The sequence below is a fragment of the Leptonychotes weddellii genome, chromosome 15 (assembly GCF_054177405.1).
Source record: "Leptonychotes weddellii isolate Sample4059 chromosome 15, ASM5417740v2, whole genome shotgun sequence".
Taxonomy (NCBI): domain Eukaryota; kingdom Metazoa; phylum Chordata; class Mammalia; order Carnivora; family Phocidae; genus Leptonychotes; species Leptonychotes weddellii.
The window spans coordinates 31,357,520-31,383,464 of NC_138383.1; the positions used below are offsets into that span (position 1 = coordinate 31,357,520).

General features: G+C 38.4%; 1 protein-coding gene across 1 annotated transcript in view; it reads right to left on the reverse strand.

The window, feature by feature from the left end:
* Nucleotides 1-25,945, reverse strand: part of ACACA (acetyl-CoA carboxylase alpha) — a 236,136-nt gene that overhangs the window by 66,601 nt on the left and 143,590 nt on the right. The window contains exons 41-45 of the mRNA XM_081805979.1: nt 25,726-25,872; nt 10,603-10,872; nt 6,835-6,932; nt 2,158-2,278; nt 1,265-1,375 (exon numbers count right to left, since the gene is read on the reverse strand). Of these exons, the coding sequence (XP_081662105.1) occupies nt 1,265-1,375; nt 2,158-2,278; nt 6,835-6,932; nt 10,603-10,872; nt 25,726-25,872 (747 nt within the window). The remainder of the gene's footprint in view (nt 1-1,264; nt 1,376-2,157; nt 2,279-6,834; nt 6,933-10,602; nt 10,873-25,725; nt 25,873-25,945) is intronic.

Below are 25,945 nucleotides of genomic sequence, written 5' to 3' on the forward strand. Positions count from 1 at the left end.
ATATAACTCAAGATAAATCACCAAATCATGTATAAGAGAAGAAAAGGGAACTGAAGTTGTAATGAGGACCAACACTTTATGCCAGGTGCTAGGTACTTTTACTTATGTTTTCCCATTTGATCTCCACCACATCATTTAAGCTTGTAATTATCCCCCTTTGACAAAGAAAGCGGAGGAGGTGAGAGGTTATATGAGTTGCACAAGGTCAGCCAGCCAGTCCCAGACTATTACATATTCCTGGCTCTGGAGAGAAAATCATTTTCCTATGTCTGCAGAGAAGTCAGAACTACGTCATTTTTTGTATATCCAGGTATTCTTAGTTTTCACTCTTACAAGCAGTGACCTCACCAACTGTTTTTTTTATTTTTCCCCTTTGGAAAAGCCCCTATGAGCTCAGATTGAAAAGGCACAGAATTTCTTCCTTTCTTTCTTTTTTAAGGATTTATTTGAGAGAGAGAGAGAAAGAGAGAGGGTGAGCACGGTGGAGAGGGGTAGAGGCAGAGGGAGAGAGAGAAATCTCAAGCAGACTCCCCACTGAGCACTGAGCCTGACGCAGGGCTTGATTCCACAACCCCGAGATCATGACCTGAACTGAAATCAAGAGTCAGACACCCAATCGACTGAGCAACCCAGGCATCTTGTACAAGAATTTCTTTTAAAGGGATGATAAATCTTTGTCATACTCTTTCCCAGCAACCCATCCATGCATCTGTCCACCCATCTCTCCATTCAATGTTTACCAATTACTTCCTCTCTGTACAAGGGACCACCGTTAAGTGTCCTTTTTAAGAGGTACATTCACAAATTTCTCAGAACATTAAAACTTGATATTGTCAACACGTTCAGAAGATGTTTCAGAGACAGCTCCGCATCTGGGAATAGATCTCTTCACTTATTCATAAATGAGAGAAAGGGAAGGAGGGCAGAAAAAAAAAGCATTCAATTAATTCTCTGTCTTTCTAGAAAGACACTAGAATGTAAACCCTTCAGAGCAAGGATTCTATATGGTTTGTTCATGAACATATCCACAGGGCTTCTTGGAACAGTGCCTGGCACATAGTAGGTCCTCAAAATATTTGCTGAATACAACAAATGAATGAATGAATAGGTAAGCAAGGCGATGGGCAGGAAAGATGGAGGGAGAGGGAAATAGATTGAGGGAGGCATGGCCTGAATGGCTTCTCCTTAATCAGGGTCTTGAATTAAGAATTCAGAATCATCTTCAAACAGCTTCACATACTTCTCCCAGACCCTAGAAACTTACTTTATTGAGGGCCCCAGCTCCGGTCAGAATTAAGTGAGAATTTTCAACCTGGATGGTTCTCTGTCCCAGCCGGACAAGGTAAGCCCCAATCCCAATGGCCCGGCATGTAACCTTCAAAAAGAATAAATTAAAAAAAAGAGAGAGAGAGAGAATAAATTCTACATGTCACATATTTATGTCCTTTCCAAAGTGTAAGAACTAAGGCACAGATGTATAAAATACACATTAACAGAAAAAAATATTGCTTTCTACAAAGTTTGATTAATAATATTAAGCCCCACGGGCGCCTGGGTGGCTCAGTCGTTAAGCGTCTGCCTTCGGCTCAGGTCATGATCCCAGGGTCCTGGGATCGAGTCCCGCATCGGGCTCCCTGCTCGGCGGGAAGCCTGCTTCTCCCCCTCCCACTCCCCCTGCTTGTGTTCCTGCTCTCGTTATCTCTCTCTCTGTCAAATAAATAAATAAAATCTTTAAAAAAAAAAAATAATATTAAGCCCCACAATTCCCTGGTCAAAGAAAAGGTACAGAAACCGCTGAATGATTCAAGTATTAGACACTTAAAGGTTCACAGGCCCTTTACTTCTCTTATACTTTTGCCTGTTTCACAGATGCTTGGCATCTACACTAGAGGTAAGAACAAGGAAAGTAGTACAAAAAGAAATTCAAGCTGTTACAGCTCTGTTTAGAGAAATAAGTTAAACTAAAGGCTAAAATGAGGCGCTAGGCTTATCTGGGAAATTAAATTATTTACATTATCATGCACAGTTGAAATCAAATTGTAGATATATAATTTTTAAGAAATGTTCTCATTTGGGACTGAATACAGAGATGGGACAAAAATAACTCCTAGTCACACAGTCAGTTCTTCAAAAATGTTATATTCCATTAAGATTTACCAGGCTGATGGTGATGATCTCATCATAGGCCAATGAGGATTCGCCAGCAATCATTCCAGAGCCTCGAAGGTTCTCTGCTCCAAGTCCCTCTTCCTTTCCAATAATATCAGTTATCTTGTACCTATTGGATACAGCCATGCCAAATTATAAAGGTTAAACCCAAGAGTAACAATCCATTAAAATAACAATCACCATTAAAAGGCTGCTAAAAGCATCCTGAAAGCTCATTTAAAGCCAGTGCTGTATACTCTTATACTTTTCATTCATTTATCTTTCCTCCTTAGCTTGGTGCCTATTTTTGCTGGAAGCAATATAGTATAGCAGAAAGAGGAAACTCTGAAATGAAGCAGACAGGCTTAAATCCCTGCTCTGACACATGCAGCCATGTAACTCTGGGGATAATAGTAACTTCTGTAAAATGGAGATAATGTCTACCTCTAAGGGTTGACATGAGAGTTAAATTAAAGCAACAAAGAAAGGGCTTGACACATATATGGCGCTCCGATTTTAGATGCCCTCTCTTACTTTCTAGGACAAGTTTCTTAAAAGTGGGGTCAATGTAGATCTCTCTATAATCAGCAACAGCCATTAAGTCAACAATTTTAGATAAATGTTACAAAGGAATAATAAAACAAAAAATTCAGAGGCCAAGTGAGAATGCTCAGCCCAATTTCTCAAGTCAAAAAATCCTTTCTCTTTCCAAGACAGGACTAAGGGTAAGATCAAAATAGTACATGCCCATTCCTGCTCTTTCGTAAATATCACGTGCCTACAGGAGCGGTCCTGGCTCTAGTGTTCTGGAGGGGCAAATGGAATGTGTGTGGAAATGAAATACTGGCCAAATTGTCCAGAAAGCATCCTGTGGATCCAGTGGGAGCCACTCATCTGTCTTCTTGGCAGGGAATTTAGGAGTGATAGCTGATAATGGGAAGTGGGAGATGGGGAATGCAACTAATAAAAGAAAGGAAAAATACAAAGTTGGAAGTAGAGATGGGCGTGTATTATTTACTGTTCTGTGTGTACCCAGAAAGCTTGGCACTGGGCATGGTTTAATACACTGAAATAATAAATAAATATCCCATGGTGGCTCTTAAACTACTTTTTTGCCCTCATATTTCTCTGTTCCCTTCTTTCTTTACTTCTAACCTTCCACCCATTCCTTCCCTTTGTCCTTGCCCTTGGTCTCTGGCTTTGCATCTTTGCTTCCCAGATTCCCTTGTCTTTCTATTTTTAGCCTCTCCCAGAAATTCTCCAATTCTTCCTTTTGCTCTGCATCTAGGCTCTAAATTCTAGAGTTATGTTGCACGCAAAGCTAATCTCCCTTAAGGGGTTAAAGGGCCACAGTAATTGGAGGGGGGCTTAATGTGTCCTTTCTGGAAGGCTCACATGCCATGTAGTCACGAACACTCAGGTCCAGTCAGCCTTCCCTGCAAAGCAGATCTTTTCCCTCCTAAGGACTACATACCGCTTCAGTATTCATGACTTGTTAAGTGACATCTTCTCCCTTTGTATTACATGAAAAAGAATACAAATTTCCCATTTTCTGCTCTATGATCTGAGTCTTCTACCATTAAGACTATCTTTGTTTGAAGTAGTACTAAATTTTATGTTATTTGTAATAAAAATCTTTGTGTAGTGTAATACAATTAACAAAACATTCATAAATACATTATGATTTTTGATCCTCACAGCAATCCAGTATAGTAGGTAATATCCTCTCCATTATTACAGATAATAGTGGCCAGGATTTTTGACTGCTTACTATGTACTCAGTGCTGTGCTAAGGACTTTACATATATTAATTCACTTGATCTTCATTTTACAGATGAGGAAACTGTAGCTGAGAGAAGAAAAATGTTTTGCTTTAAGAAAAGCAATATGCAAAATCAATAGCTTTTTCTTTAAAAATAGAATTTATTTATTTATTTGAGAGACAGAGAGCACGAGACGGGGGAGGGTAGAGGGAGAAGCAGACTCCCTGCTGATGGCGAGCCCGATGTGGGGCTTGATCCTGGGACCCCGGGATCATGACCTGAGCTGAAGGCAGATGCTTAACTTACTGAGACACCCAGGCGCCCCACAAAATCAATAGCTTTTAAAAATAAAGTGTTAAAAAATATGGGGAGGGGGAATCCCATTCAGAATAGCAAGAAAAATATTTAGGAATAAACATTTAAAAAACGACAAAAATCCCATTATACCCACATGGTGCCTCTGGTGTCACGGTGAACTGCGAGGGGCACTGCGGGATATTTTATTTTATTTTATTTTATTTTTAAAGATTTTATTCATTTATTTGAGAGAGAATGAGATAGAGAGAGCATGAGAGGGGGGAGGGTCAGCGGGAGAAGCAGACTCCCTGCCGAGCAGGGAGCCCGATGCGGGACTCGATCCCGGGACTCCAGGATCATGACCTGAGCCGACGGCAGTCGCTTAACCAACTGAGCCACCCAGGCGCCCGCTGCGGGATATTTTAAATATCTGAGAGGGAACACTCTGATATGGAACATCTGTTGGATTCCACATGAACTACTAGATTTAGGTAGTTCATAATTAAACATTAGATAATACTACATTCCTTTTGACAATGTCCTATCTTTGCAAAGCTGGGTTTTCAGTTTCTGTGGAAAAAAAAAAACAACAACAAAAAAACAAAAAACAAGTTCTGTACAAAAATCAATGCAGAACAAGAAACAAGGGTGGCGACATCCAAGCTGAATCTAAGTCTTGAGATTTCGTATAGATGGAGATATCCCATTAGTAAGTAAAATTACTTAATTGCTTAATTGTAATTATTTAAAAATAAAAAAAAAACCTTTCCATTTATGTATATGATAATTCCCAAATAATTACTGTTAGAGTATAAATACTTATGAAGTTGTTTGGGTCTGACTACTTAATAAACAGAAATATTGGGTATAACTTTTAGCCCAAAGGTGCTATGAAAACATTACTGAGACAGCAAGGGTGTTATGAATCAAGAAAGAATGGGAACTTCTGGCATAACCTATATGAAGAAAATCACAAGACTTTAAAAGATGCACCTGAATAAATGGAAAAGCATGTTCCATGTTTCTTGCTGGGAAGAGTTAATATTATGAAATGTCAGATCTTCCTACATTAATTTATAGATGTAAGTTGAATCAAATCATTATGGAAAGTTTTTGGTAATTAAAAAAATGAATCTAAAGAAAAAGATAAAAATAGCTAATAAAACATGGGGGAAAAAATTAAGAATGTGGGGAAATCTGTCCCGTTAAAATAATGTGGCATTAGCTCAAGAACAGACAGCACAAAAAAACCAATACAAAGCCTAGTAATTGAGTTGAGATTATTATAAAAGTGAGGACAGCATGCATTATTCAATAAATGGTATTGGAGTAGTTGATTAGCAATCTGGAAAATACTTGCAGATAGATTGTAAAAATGTTCAACCTCACTAGTATTCAAAAGTACCAGTTAAAATAATTGCTGTTTTAATCTTCTTTTATTAATTGACAATAATCAATATTGGCAAGGGTGGAGAAAAATTAAAGGGGAAGAACATACTATCACATATTGCTGCTGGGAGTGCAGACTTGGGAGGGCAATTTGAATTTATCAAAAATATCTTTAAAATAGACATATTTTTGGCCAGTAATTCCACTTTTAGAAATTAGCCCAAAGGGAATAATGAGAGATATTCCTAAAAGTTTTTATAAAAAAAACATTTAGCCCAGGAATATAGCAGTAAATAGTGCAAATAGTCTGAAAGTTCAAAATAAAATATTTATTATGATAAATTACTATGAAGCCATTAAATATCATATTCTCATATAATATTTTAAGAATATACAAAATTCCCCCCAAAATAGTTTTTAGTGAAAAGAACAAATTACAAAAGAGTTTTTCTATTATGATTCTGATTATGTAGAAAGAAGGCATATATATACAGAAAAGACAGCAAGAATATAATATACATTAATAATTGTGATCTCTCGGGGCACCTGGGTGGCTCAGTTGGTTAAGAGTCCGACTCTTGATTTCAGCTCAGATCATGACATCAGGGTCGTGAGACCGAGCCCCATGTGGGACTCTGCTCAGCGGGGAGTCTGCTGGAGATTTTCTCTCTCTCTCTCTCCTTCTGCCCTCCCCCTGCTTGAACTTGCACCCTCTCTCTTTCTCTGAAATAATAAATAAATCTTTAAAAAAAATTGTTCTCTCTCGGTAGGATTGTAGCTGGTTTTTATTTATTCTTCATAATTATTCACATGTTCCAACTTTTCTAAAATGAATAAATATTATAAACATAATTTAAAAACCTCAATCAATCGGGGCACCTGGGTGGCTCAGTTCGTTAAGTGACTGCCTTCGGCTCAGGTCATGATCCTGGAGTCCCGGGATCGAATCCCACATCGGGCTCCCTGCTCGGCAGGGAGTCTGCTTCTCCCTCTGCCCCTCCCTCCTCTCACACACTCTCTCTCTCTCAAATAATAAAAAAACTTTAAAAACCTCAATCAATAAGGTCTTCAGCTAATTAGTGGTAGACCTATGATACAAACCTAAGACTTGCAGATTATGTAACAAGCAATCTTCATTGCTCTTCAAGGTCATCATCAGCGGCACAGTGAGGAAGAAATGATCATACTCTCCTATCTTTAATCCATAGCCAAATTATTCTACTACATATATACTTACCTGGATTCTCCTTCATCCTCTACATGTTCACAATGGACAGAGTTGAGAGCACTGACTCTCTTATAATCCTGAGGGGTCAGATATAAATATTTGTATCCCTGTGGAGCACAAATAGTTTCTAACTCATTATTTGCTATCAGCACATAACCAGAAGACACCACAGAGCATGCATAACACAGCTTGTCCCAAAGCTAGCTTTAAATTGCCACATCGCTTCTTAGAGTTACTGTCTAATGGAATACCAGCATAGACAGTTCTCCTTTGAAAGAGGGAGGTGCCTATTTCTCCAGTCACTGACTGTCCTTGAAACAAGGTATCTTGTAGCTACAACTGCAAGAATATTCCATCCATTTCATTTTCATCTGGTTTAAAGGGTCATTTTCTGATCTTTTGTGACACCTCTATTAAAGATATCAACACAAAATAAAAGAACTGTTTGGAGTACTATTCTTTACTTTCTCAAATCCATAGTACCATCAAAATATAAATGGGTAAGAGATAATTGAAAGGATCATAAAACTGGGAAGGCAATATTAAAATCAGAACTCTATGCAGTGATAATCATCAGTGAACACTGAATTCATGCCTTTTGCTGTTTTCAATAAACAACTTGTAATTCCTATTTACATTTAAAAAATTATACTAACTTTTTGTAATTATTTATACACACACTCACAAAGTAGGTTTATAGGATATATGTGTTGAACTTAAGTGAATTAGTCACACAGTCAAAAAAAAAAAAAAGTAAGCAAGCAGCAGAAAACGTTTTAAATACTGTGAGAAATTATGCCAATGTTTAACTCAATGAATTTGTCCCACAGTGAGCACAACATGCAAGAGACATGAATCTGTCACTGAATTTCTATGACTTATGACAAGAACCTTGTAGTGTTCAGGGTCATTAGTAGGTCAGTCACCACGTATTTACTGAGTGCCTCTTATGGGCAAGTGTTCTAGACACTGGAAAAACAGGAATGAACAAAACAGACAAAATTTCCCAGCCTTATGGAACTTATTATGTTCTAGTGAAAGAGATGGAAAAAACACAAATAAATAAGACATATAATATTAATGAGAATAGCGTTTAAGGAAAAGAAAAAAGAGCATTCCAAGAGTTGAACTTGTAGAAACAAAAGTCCAGGGAAGACTTCACTGAAAGTGGCATTTGAGTAAGGCCTTGAAGAAGAGAAGGAAACAAAACATGATGATATCAGGACAGGGTGGGGAGGGTGGGGGGTGGAATTCTAGGCAGAAGGAACTGTAGGTGCAGAAGTGTGGAGGCATGAGTGTGCCTCATGCAGTTCCAGAAAAAGTAAGCAGGCCTGTGGAGCCAGTGTGGAGTGAGACTGTCTGCAGCAAGAAATGAGGGAGGGTGGTATTGGAAGGCCAAGCTATGTAGGGCCTTGGGTTAAAATTCATGTAACATAAAACTGGACATATTTTTTTAAGTAAGCTCTATGCCTAATGTGGGGCTTGAACTCACGACCCTGAGATCAAGAGTCGCATGCTCCACTAACTGAGCCAGCCAAGCACCCCAAAACTGGTCATTTTAAAATGAATAATTCAGTAGTTTTTCTTATATTCTGATGTTGTGCAACCATCACCATTCTCTGATTCTAGGGCATTTCCATCACCCCAAAAAGAAACACAGTCACTAACAATTTCCATACACTTTTAATATGAATTCTATTGAAGCGTAATTTACATGCAATAAAATTCACTGATTTTAAGTACTGTAGTGTGATGAGTTCTGACGAATGTGGATACTTGGGAAATCACCCCCACAATCAAAATATAGAATATTTCTATCATCCCCTGAAACACTCTTACATTTAAAAGATGTCTCAGTGAAGGAAACTGAGAAGGAGCACTTAGGAAGATAAAAGGAGACTCTGGGGCCTAGAAGCCAAGAGGAGAAAGTATTTCAAGGATGAAGGAGTGACCAACTGTGTCAAAGGCTGCTGAGACACTCAGATGAAGACTGAGAGTCGTGACAGACTTTCACAGTATGGAATCCATGGTGACCCTGACAAAGCAGCTTCAGTGGGCTGGTGAGGGTGCAAGCCTAACTGAAGTGGGTTCCAAAGGAATGGGAGGAGAGTATCTGGAGATAGCAAGAAGACAATGCTTTTAAGAAGCTTTGCTGTCAATAAGGATAGTGAATGGAGTGCTATTTGTGAGGTAACGGGGTAGATTTAGTAGAGGGAAAAAATGAGGATGCAAGAAGGAAAGGGTTAAGCGGATAAGAGTGACTGGCCTTAGATTGGAGCAGGGACTGTTCATCCAAAGTACAGGGGAGATGCAGAGAATAAAGGCACAGATGCAGATATGTGGGAGCTTATGAATGCCCTCTTCTTGTTCCAATTCCTCAGTGAATTGGGGAGCAAGGTTGTCAGCTAAGAGGGATGATGGGGCAAGAGGGTTTTGGAAGTTTACGGAGAGAGGAGAAGATGTGAAATTGTCATTTGGGAGGTTCATAAATGAATTTAAAGTAAGACCAGTCTATAGCACTGGATATTTTTCTCTATCAGCATCCAGCTATGCTGGTTCACATATGTGAGTAAATGGAGAATATTGGATTTAAACAAGGTTTTTGTAAAGAGACAGAGTAAGCAGGGCGCCTGCATGGCTCAGTTGGTTAAGCGACTGCCTTCGGCTCAGGTCATGATCCTGGAATCCTGGGATCGAGTCCCGCATCGGGCTCCCTGCTTAGCGGGGAGTCTGCTTCTCCCTCAGACACTCCCCCCTCTCATGCTCTCTCTCTCTCAAATAAGTAAATAAAATCTTTAAAGAAAAAAAAAAAGAGTAAGGAGAATGAGGAGAGAAGCAAAGAGAGTTGAGGGTGTAGGGAAGGTGGTGATTATAATACGATTATAATGATTAACCTATTATTGACCATAGAATGTAAGCTGAGGATGTAAGGAGGATGGAGGCAAAGAAAGGGATGGTTGAAATTAAGATCATGGGGAAGAAGAGGCTGAGCTGGGGCGGAGGACAGAAAGTCAAGGATTTAAGAGGCTGGATTATGGGATGGATCATCTACATGGATATAGAAGTCACCAAGAATTGTAACAGGGCTCGTTGTATTGGAGCAAGTGACAATGTGCCGGCAACTAAAACATGCAAAGAATGAGGAGGAGTGACCAAAGAGGTGGGGACCACTCTAGTAAGTGGTGGTTTAGCACAGTCTGATGGCATGAGATTCGAAGATGGGCGTTTTCAGAGAGAACAGTGTGGCAGAAGGGTCTGGAAGCAGTGATGAGGCACAAAGAAGACACTCTTGCCTCTCCAGGCTCAGTGGGACAGGGAAAGAGAGAAGAGAGATATCAGTCACTCTTTAAGAGGGCTATAGGGAAAGCAGGGTCTTTAGAGGACAGGCAGATTTCAAGTAGAGAACAATCAGAGAAGAAGCTGAGGATATAAGGGCTTTTGTAAATGACTGACCATAAGTTCTGGAAGCCACAGTGGAATAGTTTAAAGATAGATATTTCTGGCTTAGCATGTCTCACGCTGAATGCATATCTATTTCCTCTTGTGTTCAACCCAAGAAAACAGCAATCTATTTCAAAGCTGGAGGAAAAAAAACTAGGTGAATATACTGAGAGACAATTTGTCTCCAACATGGTTATGGCTCACTGTAAGTCCTGACTTTTGAACTTAAACCTCTACCTTTCCCCCAACCTATTTATTCGTGTGGACACACACGTGCATGCGCACACACATACAACCATGTATTGTCTTGAAGTTTTATCTTTGCTTAGTCTGTACCTTGTAAGGATCCTCAGGATCTACCCAGGCCACGTGAAACATATGACGAATTTCCTCTGCCAGTCCAATTCTTGCTCCACTGTTGGCTGCTACAAAGATGCGTGGGATACCCTCTGCCCTGGCAAGCTCAGAAGCTCTGAGAAACAGCAAATCCTCCTGGGGCCCAAAGGACCCAATTCGGTATGTGATGTCATTGCCAATAACAATGATATCTCGGCCTTCTGGGTATTCAGGACTTTTAAGGGTCATTTTCCAAGCTACCATGCCAATCTGCAAAGGCATAGAGAAACAAATAAATAGAAGCTTCTTACATGCAGAATTTTTTTTCAGGTTCCCTGAATGTATCAGACTATACCTTAGACACAGCCTTCATGTAAAGATATTTAGTGCTGAAGAGCCAAGTTTCCTGTGGGAAGCTAAAACAAACATTCTAGCACACTTCTCTAGGTTATGGTGAGAATAGTTGGTTTACTATGTATTTCACAGTTGTTTCAATCTGCTTAAAGATGGAAAAACCAAAGTTTAAATGCACTCAGGATACATGTGGAAGAATGCCATGGTGCAGGGAATTAAATCCCAAACTCCCTAATTTACTACCCTATCTACTAAGACACTAAGGTCCATCTTCTGTGAGAGTCTTTCTGAAAAACTTCTTACACATGTGAGGAGAGCAACAAGAGAATGACCTGCCATGAACTATAGCACTTTTGTGATCCTGGATCCTTTTACTGTTCTCTAGCATTTGACAGGAGTAATAGCAGCGTTCTTTACTGGCTTGCTTTAGGTATCTTCCATTTCTGCAAGAATTCACTAGAGCTCAACACCGCATCCTTGGGAGCATCTCTTGACACTTTCTCCCAGCACCAGAAAACCAAAGCACGCAAGGAACGATATATGTAAATCTCTACTCTCTGTTCAGTAGCATCTGACCAGCCACACAAATGATATTGACTCAAAAGGCAGGGGTGACATGTCTCTTCCCAAACCCTCCCAGTCCTCTCTTCTTTTAATCCCCTTCTATATGAGATCTAGTCAGTCCTTCTACTTGTTTATTTGCTAGTTCCATTTCTTTTCTATTCACTCATACCCCAGTTACAGCTGCAGTTTTTCATGCCTGCCTGTCTGTTTCCCTATACCCAGATAAGTAATGTTTTCCATTCTTTTTTTTTTCCCATTTTTCTGTCTCCCCCGCCCCCCACACTCCCACCCCCTCCACTTGCTCCCAAACACAAAGCCTACCAGATGATCATTCCTGGTCCTGCCTAATGGAGCCCAGCCACATCTGCAGCCTTGGTCCCTCATCCCCAGGCTGCTGCATATCACCTCATTGGGGAGCCGGCCATCAAGAAGGGCCATTAACAGATGTAAATAGCAGCATCCCTGGAAAGCCACATGCATCACCCAGACTCAACCGGGCCAGTGATCATAAGCTCTGAGTACACATTCCTCAATCCAATTGCACATCCACTGTAATCAGGCTGGTTGAAGCTTTCCACACAGCTATTTGTGATTCTCAGAATTAAGAAATATATATATGAAACACCCACAGATAAATATAAGCTATTTAATATATCATACCATTGGCCAAATACAAATCAAAATGGATATAATACACAGAAAAAAATCCAATCACCTTCCGAGATAAGGTATTACTCTATCTGCTCATTAAAGACACAGAAAGGAAGGAGAAACAGATCTTCCAAAATATAGCACGGAGAAACTGCAAATATCGGGATAACTTTGGTCATGGTTTTTAAGAAGCTGGCTAATATAATGCCTGTGTGGGGAGAAATATTTTACACCTGCTTTCTCACGTGGCCCTCTAACCTAACATCTCTTGTTTTTCAGGAAGGAAAAGCTATTTCCTCTAAATGCATTTGTAGTTAGGAAGATTGGGTTTTACACCAAATTTTATGATATATTAACCTTAGCCACCTAGGCTAGAAGTAGCTTAGAGACAAGCCTTGACGAATCTACTTCAGCATTTGCATGCTAATGCAAACATCTTGTCTGTGTGGCACTGGGCAGGCAAATAATACTCTTATCTTTTGTTATTACCTGGGGACTCTAACTGTGTCACTTGGGCAGTCAGTTCAGCAATTGGCTAGGTCATTATGCTTGCAATATTGACTTCTAATTAGGTGTCAACACAGCAGCACCAAGAACACACTACTCTTTATCAATGTCTTTCCAAAGTGTGTTCCTCATCGACCACCTCCCTCCTTCTTTAAAAAGTACCATTACAGAATGGAGAGTGCTATCCCAGCCTTTGTATAGTCAGACTCCCTACCAGAAGAGATTAAGTTTTGAGTGAGCATATGGATAAACATCCAAGAAGGCATCTATTGCTCAACTTATACTGAAATTTAGATTTTATTGCTAATTGAACAATAGGGCACATAATGGAGAAGATGGGCTTTGGAGTCAAACTAACTTCGATCCATATCTAGGCCCTATCACTTGCTAATTGTGTGACCTTGGAAAAATAACTTTATTGAGCTTCAATGTCCCCACACATACAAAACTAACAATGTCTATGGGTTTGATGAATCAATTACTCCAAATGGCAATCTATTATATTAACTTCAACATACAAAATTTGCCCCTTTCTCTCCTCTCAGCGTATCCAAATCTTAACCCATTCCAAAAAGATTCATTCAAATTCCATTTCCTCAGTAAAGCTGTACCTAGCCTCAAGTGACCCCTTTCTTCTCCGATCTCCTACTAAGACCTTCATGTAGAGAATTCATTCAATAATTAATCATATATTGCTTAGGACCGTTTTTAGCTTGCCAGCCTAAACCATTATATCATCTCCTCCAGTGCCTAGCAGGATCCCAACAGATAATATGGGAGTAATAAATATTTGCTGGTTCCATAGTCATTTCATTTTTTAAATGATTCTTGGAAAATAGTCAACACCAAGGGCTAGAACACTGTCTATGACTTATCTCTAGGGATCACAGAATAACAGTCCTAAACATCATTCAACTATTTTATTTTTTAAAAAATAACAAGAATAATAGCTACCATTAATTGAACATCTATCACAAGCTGTACTATACTAAATATGGACAAATACTGACAATAGTTAAGAGGTTAGTCTGGGGAATATCATCCTACCTTGATCCAAATCTCAGCTTTATTCTAGCTATATAATCTTGAACCAATCACTTAACTTCATATAGTCTCAATTTTTCCAATTATAAAAAGTTCTCAAATTATTAATTCAGAAGCAACTGTTATTATTGCCTTGAGAAAACTAAGGTATAGAGGAATTAAGTAACTTGTCCTTATAGCTAGTACGTTTATTTTTTAAAAATACAGTTCACATAATTTCCTTTACTAGAGAAATTAAGGAAGCATATTCCAGACTAGTGCCACTGCAGTTAGCAGAAACAATATAGAAAGATGAACATCAATTATAACACAAACATAAATGTCATTGACACCTAAATTCAATGTGGTATTCTGGAACAGAAAAAGGACAGTTGTAGAAAAACTGGTGAAATCCAAAACAAAGTCTGTATTTTACTTACTAGTATTGTACCAATGTTAGTTCTAAGTTTTGATAATTATACCATGGTTATACAAAATGTCAACATTAGAAAAATCAATGGTTTTATTTAGATATATTTTAACACACCTCTTTCAGCCTACATAAAAGATTATTTGAGTAACAAGAATAATGTAAGATGTTAACATTAGGTATATGGGAACTCTCTGTACTATCTTTGTAACTTTTCTATAAATCTAAAATATTTTAAGATAAACAGTTAAAAAATAAATGTCATGATAAAAACTTTTCCTTCTTTTGGAGGGAAGTAAACTGGCTAATAAGGTCATCATTAGTATTCTGTACAGCCTTACAAAATGATGGCTATGAAGACCACAAATAGCATATTAAAATGCCCATGATATACTAAATTTGAAGAAGTGGTATAACAAACTTGTCTGTATACCATAATAACTATGAGATGCAAAACAGTGTGGTGGTTAAGGACAGAGACTCAGAAGCCAGATTTGGAGAATGTGAATCTAATAGAATCTGACTCTGACAGAATAGAGATTCAGTCAGTTTTCTAGCCACTGAAGTAAGTTACTGACCTCTATGTGCCTCAGCTTCCTCATCAGTAAAATGGGGTAATAATAACCTCTTCTATAAAGTCTGTTGTAAGGATTAAATCCATGGTAAGCCTTAGAACAGTACCTGGCACATAGTAAGTGCACAGTAAGTGTTACAACACTGTATCTACAGGCGTGTTGGGAGGAGGGGGGAACAACAACAACAAAAAAAATAGCAAAATGGGATGATAATTATTTTTAGAATGATGGGATTGTGTGGGTTTTTTTTTCTATTTTCTAAATTCTCCTTAATGTGTTTATAAAATTGTCAATGTGATTTAAGTTTGTTTTTTGTTTTTTTTTTTCATGAGACATCCCCTTTATTCGGTCACAGTAGTGGGTCTTACTACTACATTTTATTCTCAAGTTTTTCCTTATTCTTCAGATTCTCCAGGCTTCCAGATGTCAGTGCGATTTGTTTTAAAAGGAACTAAGAAAAGACTACCAAATAGCTCTTCACTGAGTGACAGGTACGTGAAAACTTATATTATTGTCTCTACTTTAGCGTACCATAATAAAAAAAATTTTTTTAAGGGAAAAGTATCTCCCCAGCCTAAGGATTTCTCATACTTTACAAAAGCTGACTCTACATTTTAGTCTTACCGTGACAGATCATATTTATATGAAGTTAGGAGAGAGTGAAACGCATGAAAATTAAAAATCAAGACTCACCTCGAAGGGAGAATATCAAGAACTGCCTTAGTTTGTTGGGGCTATCATTTCATTTTTAAAAAAGAAATGCTCTGCAATGATGTAGTAGAATGTAAACATATGCATATATAGGTTTATACAATATTAATATCTCTACCTGAGAAGTAACTGCTTCAGTGTTTTTCTGGTCTGATGGTTAAATACATATTTATACTTTTAAAGTCAATATTTGTACAATAGACAAGAACAGTGCCTATCAGCTAAATACATATTTAGGACTGTACCACATGTATTACAAACATGTACTAAAATCGAAAGCTTATATTTATACAGAGCCTTTCATCTTGAAGGGGGCTAAAGAGCTTTACAAACATATGTACATAAAAGGACGTTCGCACTGATAGGCAGACAAGGTATCAATTCACCCACTCCCCTATTTCTTCTAGCAGCCTGGGATAGGAACACATGGTGTCAACAGATGCAGGTCTGTTAACAGCTGCAAAGACATGTAACACAATAATCCACCTTGTGATGCATAGTCATTGGAAGAGGGCTTGCAACTTGAGGATAGCAACCGCTCTCCTCCAGTGCAGAAGCACCATGGCCATTTCCAGCTTTGTGTTTTTAAATTATTCTCTACCAAACTCAACTAATCACTTGACAAAATTGAATTTGATACTGGAAATGGTTTCTGAATGCAAAATACTTTCTGTCTGATGATGAGAAGTAGGTTGAGAAACGCTTCCCCCTGCCCTTGTTAGATTTAGAGACAGAGAGAGAGAAAGAGGGAAGAAAAAAAAAAAAGGTCACAACATTCAGGAGAAATGGTTCAAAATATGCTACCTAAGAATAGCTTTGTCTCAGAGGATTGGGTCATTACTTCAGAAGACAGTCATATTCTCCCCCTATTTAATTAGGACACTGTAAGTTTTTCAGTCAAATTACTTTATACAGATGGGTCTATCTATATTATACATACAATGGAGACTTTATATTGAAAATTCTGCAATCACTATAAAAGCATATATACACAAGTGTGACAATGTATTAGGAATGTGACATTCACTGATTTCAACTAAGCCCAAGATGCCTAGTACATTAACTGAAAAATAATAACCAAAGGAAATTCCACCACTGAATCCCCTTGCTCCAGCTTCTCTCTCCCTCCAGTGCTTTGATGGAGGTGAAACCAGGACTGAGGGCTGCAGCCTGAGAGCGTATGCCACAGTGGGTGAGTTTATGGCCTAAGAAGGTTCAGACTCGGGCTCCGGGGCCCAGGTAGCGCACAAGCTTCTTTCCTGACCACTGACTTACCGAGTGGTTCCAGCCGCTTCCTGCCAATTATGTTTTCATTAATATAGCCATAAATCATTTAAAAATCTGTAATTTCAGATGATTTTTGATAACAGGATACTCCGAATAGCAGGTTTCTTAGGTTTAGGGTTATCAACCTAAACTAATTAAAATGAAAAAAGGGAAGAGGATCAAAAGAGTTAATGTGAATAAGCAAAGGATGAGCAGAAATAAATATCTGCTTTATGCAAGTTCTAAGGAAGAAAATATTTCTTTGGTCATAGTCTGATTCTGGAATAAACACATGCAAGTGTGGGAGGAGGGAATGGGGAGGAGAAAGCAAGCAGAAGAGAACAGTCTTATTTAACTGTTTTTATGTGGGTAAAATGATTTGTGCCACAGTATTTCCATAAGAAGTGGGACCATTATTTTCCTGTAGAAACACATTTGGTTTGAAAAGTATCACTGGACAGGATGTGAAAATCAAACCGAATGATTTATTCACAACCCCCGATCAGAGGTGATCATTATTTCTGATGCTCCAAACAGTGATTAGGATTCTGCCCTGAGATGTCATTTTCTCGCTGAGTAACACCAGCAACACAGAAAGGCATTATCTATCTATCCATACATGTATTTTTTCTCCTGGGAGGAACTTGCTTTAATGTTACTATAACAGATACTAAAAACATGACAATATTAACATTTATTCTGATGGTGCCCATAAATGCCATTAGTCTGACACGAAGTGTCAACACTAATCATGACCCAAAATTAACACCAAAATTGACATCAACATTAATTGTACTATCAGTGTGAAGAGAATGTGCAATTGCACACACGCACACACACGCACGCAAGCGCACACACGCACGCACACTTTCAAAAGCTGCTGTTACTACAAAACAAAATACTAATATTAAGCTCAACCAATAAATTTGAGGGGAAAGCTAAGGGGCAAAACAGGACAGGACTATGTTTTTAAGAATGTAAGAAGCATCCATCAACTGTAGCTATGCTGTGGGAAGCAGTAAAAGAATTATCTTTGCCATGGTTGCCTTTCTTATATCTCCTCACTTTGAGTTCAGCTGTAATAATATTTTTCTGTGTGGACTTAGATATAGGTTAGACTGTGGCTGATACGTTAAAGCTTTATTTTCCATGCTAAAAGTCTAAAAGTTGAAATTTTCTGGCAAACCCTCCCATAGCTATTGTTTTACTACCGCTAATGCCAGGAAGAGGACCATCCTGCAAGGCCCAGGAGCAGCAATACAAAGAATTCTAGAGCGTTAGAGCTGAAATGGACCTAAGCATTATCTGCATCATGAAGATGGGAAACCAAGACTCAGTGAAAAAATCTGAATGAAAAATCCTTTATAGATACATAATAAAGTGTTACCTCCTCCTTTTAAAGATTTATTTATTTACTTATTTGAGAAAGAGAATGTACACGCAAGCAAGCACGAGCAGGAGGGGCAAAGGGAGAGAAGAGAGATTCCCAAGCAGATTCCGTGCTGAGCACGGAGCCCGACGTAGGGCTCGATCTCACAACCTTGAGATCATAACCTGAGCTGAAACCAAGAGTCAGATGCTTAACTGACTGCACCATGCAAGCACCCCAACCTCTTCCCCTTTTGTATCTTGTGTGGAATATTAAATCTTCACTTTTAGTTAGATACTATCAAAAAATAATTACAATATTAACTCGTATTAGAATCTCATGAAAAAAACATTATCTGATGGAATGGTGAAAAATATTGTATGGGTGTTAAAATGTGCCTTTTTAAACCACAAGGCAATACGATATTTGACATAATTTGTGCCATTCAGAAAAACCATGCTGAAAAAATGTTAATGCCTTTCCATATTGTATTATCTGCTGGATATCATATTCCGTTGCCTAGTGTTGTATGAATCACATAAAAGAGCTGAAAACAATTTTCTTAACAGCTGAAAAACTCTTTTTCATGCTTGGATAATTCAAAAATGGCTGAACAAACTTACCTCAACCTTTCCAAAAAGCGATAAAAGGGTAAGAAAAATACCATTTTTGGAGCAAAAAAATTTCATCCCAGAGGTAATGTCTTGAAAATATTACTGAAGATTAGAAACAATAATTTTGAACAAGGGAATTATCTCTCCCCGCAATATTTATAAACATGAAACCACAGTAATTTTATGCATATACACACAATGCTTTTAGTAAACAGACCAATTTTTTTAAAAAACATGCAATAGAGCACATACAAGCCAGTGGTATTTGAGAAATGGGGCATAGGAATAATTGGATGATATGGAAATTAAGCAAGTTGGCCTACTACAGTTCAGGAAGCCTTGCCCATTAATCATATAAACGAATGCTGAACTCTGATGCTTCACGCTACACCTCATCCTCTGGAGCCATCTGTTGCTGTCCTGATGTTCATTATTGCCTTTAGTTGGAGCTGTAAAGTTTCTTGACATAGGGTACTATATCACATCCTTTTTCAGTAAAATCTTAAAACTTAAGGTGTACAAAAATGCTGGCAAGTACATTCTTTTGTTTAAAGGCTATCTCTAGGACTGACTTTTGAAGGGGACTGAGGAGCCCTCCACAAATTCTGTAGTCGGCCAATGGATGCATTAGGATTTCCAGTCATTCAAGTTCATTGGGCCTCTGTTTGCTAATAATGAAAAGAGTCAAAGGAACTAATCCACCTGTTGAAAAATCTCCAATATCAATAGTAGTCGCTCAGAAGGAATTCTGAGAAAAGTTACATGCAAAGTAAATAGGTGATGGGGATTAAGGAGGGCACTTGTCGTGAGCACTGAGTGTTGTATGTAAATGATTAATTCTACACCTGAAAATAACATTACACTCTATGTTAACTAACTAGAATTTAAATAAAAATTTGAAGGGAAAAAAAAAAAGCAAAGTATATGCATCCCAAAAGAACAGTGTTAGAAATTCATTAGAAGTAATTCCGTGGCAGGAAGACCTATCTTTCAAAATTAGCCTCAATATTTTTCTAATGAGGGGCTCAACTCTGGTTGTGAGGATCATTTTAGACAAAGACTCATAACCAAACATGCTCACTTAGAGGATAAAAGAGTAATTTTAAATAAAACTATCTTAACCACATATTTCATAACCCGTCTTTTTCTATACTTGAAATTCCTATCTTGTTAAGCCTAAAAGGATTCAAGACTGGGGTTTCTTTTTTTGAAGCCCTTGATGAAAAATAAGACAAGCACAAATTATGCATGTTTACATATAATCAGTGGTGTGTGTTACTTTTCTGCTGAGGATCTCCAAGCACTTACAAACATTTCCCCATCTTCAGGGATAGATTGGTGGCAAGGACCATTAGTCTCTTTTTATAACTTGAACAATCAGTGCACAGACCACGGTTCTGTTTTTCAGATCTGTCTTCTTCAGGTCTATTTCAAAGCTCACCTTCAGCATATTGCAATACAAATATGCCTCTTTTCCAACACATATCTAAAAGATTGACATGGACTCAATTTCTACACCCAGCATGAAAAGGTAAACTGATTTCAAAAGAATGAAACAAAAGCACAGTAAAATACATCCAAATTAGCTTCACATTCATGGAGCTATTCTGAGGTTAAATCGAGTAAAACAATATACAGAAGTCTAATGTTAAATTAGAAAAATATTTGGGTTCTTGTGCATGAGAAATGGACTCAAGCCCACAAACATACACACTCTTCTCCAGTCAGAGTTTCAAAGCATAACAGGTTCCACTAGAATCTGAGCCCAGGACAACCCAAACAATTCCTTTGAGAGCACAGAAAACGTCAACCAAGTGAATTCAGGCAGAGGGTTATGGTGTTTTTTCTAAAATAAGAGGTCCTTTGGGGGGGCGCCTGGGTGGCTCAGCCATTAAGCTGTCTGCCTTTGGCTCAGGTCATGATCCCAGGTTCCTGGGATCGAGCCCCACATTGGGCTCCCTGCTCAGTGGGAAGCCTGCTTCTCCCTCTCACATTCCCCCTGCTTGTGTTCCCCCTCTCGCTGTCTCCCTGTCAAATAAATAAATAAAATCTTTAAAAAAAAAAAATTAAAAAAAGAGGTCCTTTGGGTTTAGAGGTCCAGCCTAAGAATTGTCAAAATGGATCTACTAATTAATTTCTTCCAATCTTTTAGGCTTCTATAAGCTTACCAACTTCTTTCCCTACTAACTCCTAAAATTTTTTTTGTTTTTATACTCCAATTAGAGATTTCAAAGGATTATAACAACATAAAAGTGAGGAGCAGTGTCAAAACGATAAGCTCTATTTAAGCAGTCAGTAGATGCAGGGGTTTTTGTCATATCACTCTCCATATTTTTCTATAATTTTGAAATATTTTATGATAAAAAATTACAGACACTTACACCTTGCTGAAGCTGAACATCAAAATGTTGCCAACAATTAACTATGGGCAAGGCTGGGCAGTTCTAGAACTAAATTCCTAATTCCCACCATCCCTACCCTTCCACCCCAAGAGCATAAAAGATACCAGTCACGATGGCAACCAGTCTTTAAACTTTAATCTACACTATTTTTTCCTCAATCATCCTCTTCCTAAAAAAACGTTTCCTGTAAAAATGTGTAGAGCACGATATAGTAAGGTTCACCTGATCTCTGCCCAAGAGTTAAAAATGCAATTGCATACTGGAGGAACACCAGGCAAAGCCCACCATACCAACTGAAAAAAAAAGGGGTTTGGATACCACTGGATCTGCCTCACCAAACAGGGCAATTCCAGAGGCTTGTCTAAATGCCAAGGTGCTGAGAAGGAAAAACCCTGACACCTAGTGCCCATCTGAAGAAATGAAGCCTTGCAGTGACTACAATTCTTAAGTGTGGTAGTGCGTGCAAAGGTGATCATCAGATTGCATTCAATTTGGAATATGCTTATCTCCCAGAAAAATTTTAAGGAAAAAATTTAATGCCATGCAAGAATTCCAGTCCTTCATTACTGATCCTTTTTTGGAATACACACCCTGTACCTAATTATTATAGCTGCTTCTAAACAGAGAATGTTCTCATCTCAGTTTCTCATTATGACAGGAGAGATGAGAGGGAGGGTCTATGTTGTTAAAAAGCCCACGTGCTGAAAGAGTAAGGAAAACAGGGTCCTACTTTCTGTCCACACCAAAAGTGCTACAAAAGTTGCCTATCATGTCTTTCATCACTGCCCAATTAGAGATTCATGATCTAGTTCACAGAGCAGTTAAAGGAAATATAATAAAAGAATGCTAATAACATTTCAGAACAATAACAACAAAAAAAGTGGTCTCAAGAAGGCTAGTGTTTTCTTTGTCCTACACCAGGCAAAGTTAAGTTGTTCTCTGTCAAGTCTGTTACCACCCTTGGCTTGATCTTAGCCTGAGCCTTTTAATAACAGGATTTAGCGTGAAACGCAGCTGCAGTAGATTGTGAACTGTTACTCAAGATGTTCCCACCTGCAATTACAGCTTCCACCAAATGATCAAAACAGGTTAGCAAACTGGCAGGAAAATGAAAACAATTCCCCCAAAACTGAGAAGCAGTAAACGTAGAACTGTTGGTTAGCTGCATTTCCTCTGTAACCAGGCTCAACAGTACACATTCATCTAGCTGTGTATTTACATATGGTACCCATCACTGTAGCATCATAGCCGCTAGAACTGAAATAAGTTTAGTCTATGTCGCAATCACATTTTCCACAATTTTCATCTTTACTTGAAACTATTAACAAAAAACCCTAGACAACTCATCTTTGGAGCTATTTGCAAGTAACACAGTTCACAGATTTGGTCTACATCTCTTTTATTCCTACTCTAAATTCATACTAAATGCAATGCCATTCAAACCTGACAATGAGAAAAATGTGTTCTCCCATACTTCCATCATGAATAAGGTGGCATGCCTTCAGTTACACCTTTCTTGATGGGGAAGGGACAACTAGGAAAACAGAGAGGAGAAAGTGGCTAACACCACATCAGAAAATCGCTTTCTTCTGCTTTTAACATGGGTACAATGTTCAAAATGCAGGTCACATCTCTGCTGAAACAGCCAATATTCTTTCTCAAATGGCAAACAAGTTACCTAAAACTAAATGGAACTGAATTGTTCCAAGTCCTGGTCCCATCACCATTTTACCTATTTACTGTCCTGGGGGGAAAAAAAACAGGGAAGAAAGCCGGCCACCCATACAGTCGATGGTCTTATAAGTACAGGTTTTCTGCGTTTGATTATGGGGAAAAGCATCTCGATTCATGGGGAAACTCCGCAGGAAGCTCTTGTTTTACCTTCATTCCTTATATCCATGTGCTAGCTTTTAAACCCAGAAACTCCAATCCTTCAAGGTAATGCAGTATCACCCACAATGATGACCTGGTAGAGCCGTCACCTTTGGAGAACACCACATTATGATGATTTAATGTCTATGTAGCATCAATGCATTTACATGGAGCCTTGGCTCTCAGAACATTAACGGGTCAATTTTTTATTCCTTTTTTAATAAAACTATTTCTCAAGGCTCTGTTCAGATGCCCATTCTCTTTGGGACAGGACAGATTTGCTCCAAATCTCATCAGCATGAGCTCTTTTCTTTCCCTTCACATCACTCTTGGGGTAATAGGGAGAGTGCCAGATTCATGACAAACTTGTCTCTTTGGACAAAGAAAATTAACCTGCAATAGGTGAAAGTCAACTTGCTCTGATAAAACTGGGCTCAGCATGAGGAAATACATCCCACTGACACCTCGTCATCTCTTAGGCACAGCTGTCCCTCAGAGTTCTGAGTGCTGAAACTCCATCTTTAGATTGGTCAGTTTCTCAGTGGACATGCACCATTGTACGTTCAAGCTATTGGTAACGGAGTTTGATACTAATACCCCAACCTCATTCCTGGTGCGCAATGCCCTATAATCTAGCTACAGCTACTGACTGACTTCACCAGCCACCCCAGGCATTAGTCACTAACTGCTCACAAAAGAACATCAGTCTCACTCCTCCCGAGCTCAGACTCAGAAACAGCAAGCCAACAACTCCACCTCAATCCTAGTCAATCATTTGAAGAAAAGGAAAAGAACAAAGAAAATAGGCAACTAAGGAGGGAAAAGAGTAGAACAAGAAGAAAGTGAGAACTGATAAAAAGCAAAATAAAAAATAATAATAAAATAAATACAAAAAATAAAATTCAAATACCATTAGATTTCTTGATTTCAAGATTATTAAAGCACTGGGCAAAGGAAAACATATGGCCCCTGTACCGACTCTACTGCTCATAATGGTAGTACTCTGCGGCTGTTTAAGACATCCCTTTTGCACCCAGGTTTGTTGGGTCTTAAAAGGGTTAAAAAAAACCTTTAATTTTTTTTTTTTATTCGTGTGTGTGTGTGTGTGTGTGTGTGTGTGTGTGGTCTTTGGGTACAGAGTCCCGTATAATAAGACTATTTGTATTCATACTGGCAGAGTAAACACTACATGTTCATGCCCAGGCAGCTCTGTGCTTGTAATTTCAGCAAGAACAGAGCTCTGTCCCTCTGGGACTTCACTATTCCCCCAGTCTCCATTCGCTCAAACACAGAATGAGAGCAGAGAGAAAGCAGAAGAGAAAGATCATGGCAAGAGGTTTCACACAGCAGTACTGCTAGCTTTCACGTGGCCAAAAATCTCATTTTTTTGTGTTAATTACATTAGTTAAACCGTTTTTCTCTCAGCCCCATGTTCACAAGGGTGCCTTCCATTCCTAAAGACTACACTGTTGAATGAATCAGAATTTAAGTCTAGCACAATGAAGCTTTTCTTTGCTGTTGAGGGGCTCACTACATAGATGCTACACCGTGGCACAAACCTCTGCTTCAACTTTGTGTATTAACGAGTATGTATCTATTCTTGTCAAAATTCTATGCATCTTTCCTCCTTCACCTCTTGCCTTTGCTATTTGTTGAGGCATTAGATTAGAAGAACTCCTATAGTCTGACATTCTCCATCTGGTCCAATGCTTGCATCCATCTTAATACCAATTCATCTACTTTTGGCATCCACCGGTGTACTTACTGAAACAGCACACACCTTGTATATACAGTAACAGATTTTGAAGAAGATACTGCACAAAATGGAAAATACCACATATCACCTCCAAAGGTCTACCCAGCCTGTTTATGGAGAATACCCAGGTAAAGATTACTCTTTCTAAAGAATGAGATTTATCTAGGGATTCTATCTAAGGTTGAAATAAAAACCTATCTCTTTTTAGGTGTATTATTTTTGTTATTTCGGTTGTAACTATACATTGAAAGCATAGTTAAAATCAGGAAGAGGAGGACATAGGCCAAAGGGTAGAATATGACTTTATATCATTATTAACAGTGCACCATAAAAGAGAGGATTCCAATGCCAGAAAATGCATTCTTAGACAACTACCAGAAATGGGCTTCTGCTACTTTCTTTTATGTTTAAATCTCTGGTTCTGGTTGAGCCTCTTTAAGAATATATATACCATGATCATTAATAGCACCAGATCAAATTACCTGAGCACAGAAAACATGCCAAAAAAGGTATACTAGTATGTAAGTATTCAAATAAGAAAAAAACATCAAGCAAAACAACATTTTAACTTTTTATTATAGACAAATCTCAAAATTTCAAGTATATACAAGAATAGAGAAAACGGTCTACTCCGATGGATATATCATCTAGCTTTGATTAACAACTCATGAACAATCTTGTTTCATCTATAGTCCCACGCTCACCCCACCATTACTCTGAAGCAAATCTTCGACATTGGATCATTTCACCTGTAACTATTTTAAATAGGTTATGTCCAACAGAAAACATCATTCTTTTTTAGAAAGCAAAATTGTTAACACCATTTAAAAAATATTATCACACCTAAAAAACTAATAATTCCTTGATATCTAGTCAATATTCTCTACCAGCAAGACTACTATGCTACCTATGTAGCACCTAAATTAATGCAGGATCTAAATTAATGCTATTTAATGACCAGCTCCATGGAAAGCTGCTACTAGTGGTCACAGAGATTAAGGAAAGGGGGAAGGGGATTCAGCTACTTGCCTCATTTCCTCCTGGAAGCCTATTCATGTGGACCAGCTGACCTTGATCATCCAACACGAGCTCCGTATATGTCAGCATGTCAGAAGGCAGGGGGGGTGATGGAAGGAATGCTTGAGTGGACATAGACTCCCAGAGTTTGATCAGAGACTAGTGGAGGAGAGAAGTTTGAGTCATCAGTGACAATGAGCAATTCAACATCACAAAAATAAATATTAAGTTT